This window comes from Syngnathus typhle, linkage group LG14 (genome assembly GCF_033458585.1).
Source record: "Syngnathus typhle isolate RoL2023-S1 ecotype Sweden linkage group LG14, RoL_Styp_1.0, whole genome shotgun sequence".
In the NCBI taxonomy this organism is placed as follows: Eukaryota; Metazoa; Chordata; class Actinopteri; order Syngnathiformes; family Syngnathidae; genus Syngnathus; species Syngnathus typhle.
Window position 1 is genome coordinate 9567538 of NC_083751.1, and position 8125 is coordinate 9575662.

Sequence of the window (8125 nt, forward strand, 5' to 3'; positions counted from 1 at the left end):
GTGACAGTATAAGCAAGCACCAAACCTACAAAAAATACACTATTCTTTCACTAGAATATATAATCAAATAATCAAGAGCCCATAGGCTTTCTTTTAAGATGCCAGTCACAATGACTCATTTCAAAATGGGACAAACAAGCACCCTGTCATTTTTTCATTGAGGCAGCAGAAGGCGCCATTCTCAACAAATTCAATACAGTCGACCCTCATTTATCATACCTTCTTTAAAAACAGATACGTTTTACCTACTGTCACGCGTGTTTAAGACATGTGAACTCATCAAAATGCGCGTAAACATGAAGTGAACTGTAACGTGACCTAATCCAACTTTTTCAGCATCACTGTGACGTCACCAAATGTCGAAAAACGCATCATTCCATTACAGAGGCCAAAAAATATATATTACCGCAAGAAATATTATTGAACGATCATCACGTCAACTCCAAAACACCACTACAGCAAGTTCAAAATCAATATTTATCCAATAACGTGACTAAAATATAAAAAAATATAAATAAATTGCATTGTACTCACCAGAGATGTTCTTTTGTTTGTTTGTAGACAAGATGCATTATCTTTTGCGAGCTGTGTTGGCAAATCAGCACTTTCGCTCGTTGTTGATGCGCTGGGAGTGGCAAATCAATCTTTTTATAAGATGACATACCCCATTAAGCTATAGTTTTGCCCGAATTATACTCACAATGTCAATTTTTGATGAACTTTTACTCTTGTCCGTCTTCCGTGTTCTCCTGCAGTCACCTGCGTGTAATTTGATCATCAACCAATCATCAGGTCAAGTACTACAAGGGCAACACATGGAAGCTGAAATCTGATTGGATAATAGACTGTTGGCGTAAATTATAAACACTGTATATTTTTAAAATAACTCCTTTATAAAGGGAGGTATACCTTCTTAATGGCAAGCAAATACAAGACACATAGGCTTGGTATTGTGATGTCATATTTTAATGAACATGTCCAGTGTAATGCGGATTTCAATGGCCACAGTGACGTCACTTTGTACTTCCAGTGTAAAGTAAGAGTATAAAAAAAAGCTAAACAAACTCTTTGGTTCTGTTATTGTAATACTTTTGCCTTCCCTTTTAATGTACGCAATACATATTTTTCATGACAGCTTTGGTTACGCATGTAACTATTCTCAGTAGTAGTCAAGAATTGCATATAAAAAGAGTGCTACTTCGTTTTTTAAACACAAGAAAAAATATCTCTTTTTACTGGAAAAATGTCAACTTATACTGAAGGGTGTGTGGCTTGTGCATGATTTTTTTTCTTTTGTTTTTATGTCAGTCCTATTTCCTCCAGAACACTGCGTGGTGTCTCTCCATCCTGCAAAAACAAACACTAAGTATGTGGAGGACAAATAAGGAAGGACACTGATTATGTCATAATTTACAGGTTTTGTGCATGTGCATACAACACTTTCAAAACCCTTGAAATTATTCAAACACGAGTTTGTTTCTTTTTTTTAAACATGATGAATACTAATACACACCTTTTTGGGTAAGTACACAACACGTTTTTCGTTTGCTTGTTTGTTAAAGTAAATCTTTTCCCAAACAAATATGAAACTAAGCAAAACCAATGATGTATTCTAATTTGTATTTTTTAGGCATTTCATTAAATGGTGCAAGACAGCAGACCACAGCAGCCAAGTAGCATGTTAGCAGAAAGTTGCAGCACTTACTTTGACATCCTAGCAGCAGCATGGGCACAAAGTCAAGAAAGCAACACATCTGATTAGAGTCACATGCAAATGCCACGAAAAGAAAATGCAAGAAAAACACTGGGGAGCTGAATAAGAACATATTTATTATTCATAAACCTACATATCAAACTATTGCACTGTATCATAAAAAACGGTGCTGATTAGTCAGATTGCAAATACTTGTGTCCCTCTATCAGCTTCTTATAAAGCTTTCGATATTACTTACGTGGAAGGTCAATTAGGCCTTTGGTTAATAATAATCGGTGCAAAAATAGCAAATGTTCGGATCATTAATACCACACTAAGAATATTAATAGAAAGCGACACTTCTATAAGCATCGCAAAGATTGTGCTTGTCAAGACATACAATTTAAAAACTAAAAATAGACGAGATAGAAGAACAGGTAACATGCATGAATGGCATACAAGAAAAAAACAAGACTCCATTTTCTGAAACAGAAGCCGTAAAAAAAAAAAAAAGAAAGCGTACAAAGAGTACAAATTCAGTTATAAGCTTGGCCACGACGCAACTTTAACAAGCAGATTGAGTGGCAAGCTCTGTCACGTAACAAAGAAGGTAACAGCCACATGTATGACAGTTGCGGTGCATCACGCCTGCGCGGGTGGGTACGGTTGGGCTTGGGCTACAAGGCACAAGGACGTGGTGCGGAGCAAAAGGTGCTGAGCATGCATGGCACGGGCGTGGCAGCCAGTCAGTACAAAGGCACATTAAAGTACTCGTGACGGGGCTGAGGGAGAGACAGAAAGCCTTTAGAACACAGCAACACGCAGCCCGGAGGCCTCACTTGAAACTCCACCATGTGCTACATCGTCGCATGATGAAACGCTTTGCAGTCGACAAAGACGGCAGTACCTTGTTTGTCTTACAAGTGACGTCAAAATAGGGGAAAAACCAACTAGGAACGCCACAAAGAAAATAACACCAGTGGTGCTGGCCTGGGAGCACTGGAGCAGGAACAGGAACTGAAATACTTGACCCAGACCCGCACTCAGAACACTGAACCAAAAATAAGACTGGAGGAGGGACCACACCCAGAGTACTGGATCAGTAAACAGATCAAGACAAGAAGAAGACTGGAAAAACTAAATGGGAGAAACTAGATGGGACAAGGAAGCACACACAACGGTAAACATGAAACCAGACACACGACACAAGTGAAGAAGACTGTCCTTGTACTAGCATCGGCGACCTACACAGTAACTCGGCAGACGGTATTCACCTCAGCGCGTCAAGTTCTGGAATAGTCCCGAAGTCTCCGAGGTCACATTAGAGACCGTCATACCTGAGAGTCAAACAGGTTGATTACAAAAAGAAGCCTCAGCTAAGTCTTCTTCATCTTCTGGGGCGTCATTATTCTAAACAAAGATCTGCTTGCTGGCAGGAGGCGGCAAACTAATGACCAGGCGCCTGACAAATGTTCCGTGGAGGGCTTGTTATGAAAAATAGCTTTGTCGAAATCCGCCGAGGTATGTTAGCTAGCGGTGTAATTACAGCACAGAGCCAAGCGCTAATGCTCACCTCAACCTTGCGGAGAAAACATTAGCAGCGGTTTTCGGTATCATGCGGTCAGAACTAAGCTCTGGATTCTGACTGGCACTTTGGGACTAAAACGCAGAACATTGAAAAGTTTTAGAAACACAGCAACAGCCAGTCATTTGTTTATGTTTGTAATCACGAGGTAATATCACATTTGAGGTTCATCCTGAAACCTCAAAGCCATACTTTTTTGGGGGTGAGTAGCATCGTTTTGGAGCAACTCATGCCCGTCCAGCATGCAGGTGTGCACGGCGGCGTTTTTTTTAAACGGATTTATTTACCCACGTGAGGCGTCGGCCCCTTACAACAGCTCGTCACTTGGCAAACCTCCCCAGTCTTCATTCGGGTTCTACGAATAAGACAATCCAGCCAATCAGAGAGCTCGCCCGGGAGGAGACTCAAAGCCACTGTGATTACACGACACGAATCTGAAACTTGTTTTAAGACCTGCCATTTTGTGCTCATGTATCATCTTCCACTCTGTATCTTCCGAGAAGATTTTTCCTGCGGTGTCAAGTAGTCACTGGATTCATTTATTGAACTACAAAGTACTACTAGCAGACTAGCTAGTCATCTATCACTAGGACTAAACAAATTGTGTACCTGGAAACATGCGCATCTCTGAGTCTATGTTCTGCAAGTCACAAAACAAATACACACAAGCAGAAAGAAAGGAGACACAATTAAGGAAAAGAAAAATCACAAAGAATGTAAAGAAGAAACACAAGCATGCAGATGATAAATATTAAAAATACACCAGTACCTCGACTTTGCCATTATTCTGTTTCAGTTGCCCCAAAGCACCGCCATTATTCTTATTATTAAGAAAAAAAGATATGGATATGTTCCTTTCCAGCTCGTGACTGGAAAACTTGTCCCACCATATTCGCATTAAAGTGCCCAAAGTTTCGCTATCTGATCGAGTTTGAAAAAAAGTGTTCTGCTCCGGGGCTCCCTCTACTGTAGCCGAGTGGAATTTCACATTTAGAATGGTGGCGAGAAATTAGGGGAAGTATACCAAAGCAGTGGAAATTAAAACTAAAATTAAAAAATTGGTGACTTTTCATTGCCTGTGAGCATTTGGGAAAAATTCGGACTGATGATGTAAACCGTATCGCTGTTCCTACTCCTATTTTGTGAGTTGCCAACTTTGAAAACGGGACATGACCTTGCATGCGGGCGTGCGTCGCTCACCTCTTGCAGCAGGTCACCCTGCTCGATGGCCTTGAGCACATTCTTCTTGGACGTCTCCTGAGCTTCGCCGCCCAGCAGGAACTCGTCCAAGATGAAGTAGGCCTTCTCAAAGTTGAAGATGATGTCCAGCTCGCACACCTAGAAGTTTTTTGTTGGGGGGTAGGGGGGGGCGTTAGGTGGTGATTAAGGCGGGATCTGCGATAATGCTGAGGCCGTCCAACTCACGCTGCCAAAGTATTTGTCCAGCAGTTCTACATATCTGTGGATGATCTCCAGCGTGATCAGCTCGTTGTCCTGCTCCTCGATGGCGCAGCAGAAGTACAAGCTGGCGTATCTGCCAAGAGATGAATTTTGTGATTCATTGTACACTATGATAGCTATGAGTCTACAGTGAAAGTAAAAGCCCGTCAAAAGCCTTCATCATCATCATCATCATCACGAAGAGAAAACACCCACTCGTCACTTTGTCCTCTCAGGTGCAGTCAAAAAATCCTACTGCCAACGTGACACTTTTGCCTTATGAAAGCAACCGCAGGTGATCAGCTGGCCTGCACACTCCAAAGCGAAGCCTCTTCCTGCCACCCGGCAGGGGACTCCTTTATCCGGGATAATCCCTCACGCACTCTCAAAGCATGTGACCACTGGCTAATAATAATAAACACAGGAAGCCAAGACGGATCTTACACTGCGCTCCGTCTGCCTCGCAAGCAATTTACCTCATGTAACATCATCTTCAGGCTACAGTGGTAGCGAAGAAACCAAAAATCATTATTCAAACCATTCACCGTGTTTATTTCATTGACAGAAATGATATCCCAGTGCCAGGCAATTTGAGTTTTATTTACATATTTCTGTTTGATTAGCCACAAATTGACATATGCTCACCTCTTGTAGACAACCTTGAGGTCTCTCCACTCCAAGAAGCTGCACATTTTGGCCTTGCGAGCCAGGATGGTCTGCACCAGCTCCCTGGTGATCTTCTTCTTCTCCTTGTCCGACAGGGGCACGTACCACTTCTGCAGCCGCAGCTTGCCCTGTCTGCTGAAAAGCAGCATGAACTGCATCTGAAAGGAAATCATTATCAGAATCATCAGAGCGCAAGCGGCGAGTGGAAGCAAGAGGAAACCCTGGCAAAGGTGGTCGCAAAATGTTGCAAATTACTCCACTCAACACTTGTTGTACGATTCATCTCATACACTAGTCAGATCGGCTATTGGTGAAAAGAAAACGTTATTTTTAATATGATAATGGCTATAGTTAATTACTGTAGTATCTGCAGCTTCCTCCCACTTGTTAGTAAGCCGCTTATCCAAATATTAAAAGTAGCATTATGCAAGCTAACGGGAAGTACATAACAGTGTCAGTAGCGCACAGTTAACGGGGTTATTCGACAACTACTCCAGGCAAAAAACAACACGCACGCTTCGAGCCTGATTTGAAACGTCTACAAAAACAGACTTTGTCAAAATGTTACCTTTAACTTGCACACAGTTCCGTAGAAGAGGAAGAAATCACAATTTAGCCAGCCATCAGGAGGACCCTTCACTCAGAGGCTGCCGATGCCAATCGCAGTCAAGCTTGTGATTGGCCAGAGACGCCGGTTGATCGACGCTCATTGGGTTACTGTTTTAGTCCCGCCTTTCCTAACGCTGTATGGCTGACGCAGACGTCGATCATGCCGCAGAGAAAGCTGATTGGACAATGAAAAAAATAATAGTACGGACCGTGACAGTAATTTCACTATCATGAAATAACTCAATTAAACGGTATTTTTTGTGTGAAATGCATGCACATTTTAAATAACTTGCATAAAGACATCCAAAACTGAAACTTGACCTTTGGTTTCTCTGCTGCTTGTATACAATGGCTGAGAAAGTTGGATGTGTCACTCATTTAAGCAGTGAGCCAATAATGCGTATTAGATAAAGACCTCACGCTTGACTGCATTGGATTAGTGTAATCTCAATCGCAATCCCGACGCAGGGCTCACATCCCATTTTCAGCACGGCAGAGCAACGAGATGGAGGCCAGCGTTCTTCGTTGGGCCGCTCTCCTTTTCTTCCTTGTCCTCTTGCAGGGTAAGTCAACAAAGTTAATAAAATTATGTGAATAATCATTTTTATCAGGGAAACACACACAGCGCAAACTCTGAAAGTAACGACACAAGCCGTTCTGCTAATTGTCCCAAAGGAGATTATGTGGCGCCGCTCGCATTTTTGTACGTTTGAATATTTTCATGGGACATTGTATAACTGTGTGCATTTACTCTCTCTTCAAAATGTCAACGCTGAGATCAGCGTGCCTTGAACTCGATCCACTCGTGTTTTTGTTGGACTTTAGCGGTTTCACTGTAGATGGAACCATGTTGTCTATAAAACTTTTCGAGATGTCTTTTTACATTCCATGCATGCATGGATTGATGGGTGGATGTGCCACAGTGGGGGCTGTTGACTCGCAGGAGGTAAAAACGAAATGTCCTTGAGTTTGTCCTCCTGAATAGACCTCCCCACAATGTCACATGTTCTCCCAGGTAGCAAAAAATAAAAACTTCACTTTCTCGTTTCTTTCTCGTTTTGGTCGCGACAGGAAGAGGAGATCCTGCAGGTGGAGGAGGAGATGCAGGAGGAGGATCAGCAGATCCAGGAGACATGGACCAGCAGGAACGTGCAAGCGTGTACCTGCGACTGTGAGGCCATGGTGCCCACCAGCCTCTCCGAGACCGTCGCGCCCACCTTGCCGCCGGAGCCATTTCAAGGCCAACCATTGACTTGCATGCCAGGTGTGATGACGTCACACTTTTTAAGCTTCTGCGCTGGTGGTTGTGTAATTGCAGTCAATCATTACGAAATGAGAAGGAGAGCTGCGCCAAGCATCGTTGTGCTGGTCTCGTTCACCCAGAGTGTCCGTACCACAGAGCCCTGGGCTTCGAGTCCGGCTGGGTGACGTCGGACCAGATCAGCAGCTCCCATCAGGACCAGTACAGCAGCTGGTACTCCTCCTGGGTCCCCAACAAGGCTCGACTCAACAACCAGGGCTTTGGGTACGGCGCCCGCCTCGAGGTAGATACGCAAGTGTTCTCCCGCCAGCGTGAGCAGTCCGTTCTTCCGTCTGCACACGTCAGGTGCGCCTGGTTGTCCAAGTACAACGACCAGCACCAGTGGCTGCAGATCGACTTGCGGGAAGTGGGCGCGGTCTCGGGCATCCTGACGCAGGGTCGCTGCGACTCGGACGAGTGGATCACCAAGTACAGCATCCAGTACCGCACGGAGGAAACGCTCAACTGGGTCTACTACAAGGACCAGACGGGAAATAACCGGGTAGATATACAGATTTGATATTTGGACGAATTGTTACCCACGATTGATGGGGCGCTGGCTGTCTTGCTCTCAGGTCTTCTACGGAAATTCGGACCGCTCGTCCACGGTGCAGAACCTTCTGCGCCCGCCCATCGTGGCACGCTACATCCGCCTGCTGCCTCTGGGCTGGCACACCCGCATCGCCGTCCGGATGGAGCTGCTCATGTGCATGGCCAAGTGCGGCTGAGTGACCTGCCGGGACGACACGCGACGCTCGCTCTTCGTTCATGAAAACAAAAAAAAATACATATGTCGGCACTTTAACTTGACAACATATCATAGATGTTAATT

The 8125-nt window shown here is 44.1% G+C and overlaps 2 protein-coding genes across 12 annotated transcripts in view; one reads left to right on the forward strand and one right to left on the reverse strand.

Moving 5' to 3' along the window:
* Positions 1-6080, reverse strand: part of LOC133166884 (AP-1 complex subunit sigma-2-like) — a 68720-nt gene extending 62640 nt beyond the window's left edge. For 3 of the 10 annotated variants that reach the window (XR_009717871.1, XM_061297248.1, XM_061297249.1), the window contains exons 1-6: positions 5953-6080; positions 5364-5542; positions 4704-4812; positions 4479-4616; positions 701-759; positions 535-625 (exon numbers count right to left, since the gene is read on the reverse strand). Coding sequence is in view for 7 of the 10 variants with exons in the window: in XM_061297248.1 (XP_061153232.1) it covers positions 535-625; positions 701-759; positions 4479-4616; positions 4704-4812; positions 5364-5542 (576 nt within the window). In the remaining 3 variants the exon portion in view is untranslated. Of the gene's footprint in view, positions 1-534; positions 626-700; positions 760-948; positions 1348-1813; positions 2476-2967; positions 3031-3565; positions 3634-3887; positions 3919-4478; positions 4617-4703; positions 4813-5363; positions 5543-5952 lie in introns of those variants that run through there. The other 7 variants (XR_009717873.1, XR_009717872.1, XM_061297250.1 and 4 more) reach the window with 7 other exon arrangements.
* Positions 6081-6238: 158 nt separating this feature from the next.
* Positions 6239-8041, forward strand: LOC133167279 (retinoschisin-like). Of its 2 annotated transcripts, none has more exons than XM_061297962.1 (5): positions 6239-6556; positions 7065-7257; positions 7377-7518; positions 7600-7795; positions 7869-8041. In XM_061297962.1, exons 2-5 carry the CDS (start codon positions 7095-7097, stop codon positions 8019-8021), a joined length of 654 nt encoding a protein of 217 aa, XP_061153946.1. In that variant the 5' UTR covers positions 6239-6556; positions 7065-7094; the 3' UTR covers positions 8022-8041. The 2 variants fall into 2 exon arrangements, with proteins under 2 accessions (XP_061153946.1, XP_061153945.1); XM_061297961.1 differs by lacking the exon at positions 6239-6556 and adding an exon at positions 6643-6939.
* Positions 8042-8125: the final 84 nt, after the last annotated feature.

What these genes read in the sequence shown, in the direction of transcription:
- LOC133167279 (XM_061297961.1), top strand. Translation starts at nt 6,715, where the DNA reads ATGGGACATTGTATAACTGTGTGCATTTACTCTCTCTTCAAAATGTCA. An exon ending in GGGCTGTTGACTCGCAGGAG is followed by an intron (nt 6,940 to 7,064) that starts GTAAAAACGAAA and finishes TGGTCGCGACAG; the next exon opens with GAAGAGGAGATCCTGCAGGT. An exon ending in CTCAACAACCAGGGCTTTGG is followed by an intron (nt 7,519 to 7,599) that starts GTACGGCGCCCG and finishes TGCACACGTCAG; the next exon opens with GTGCGCCTGGTTGTCCAAGT.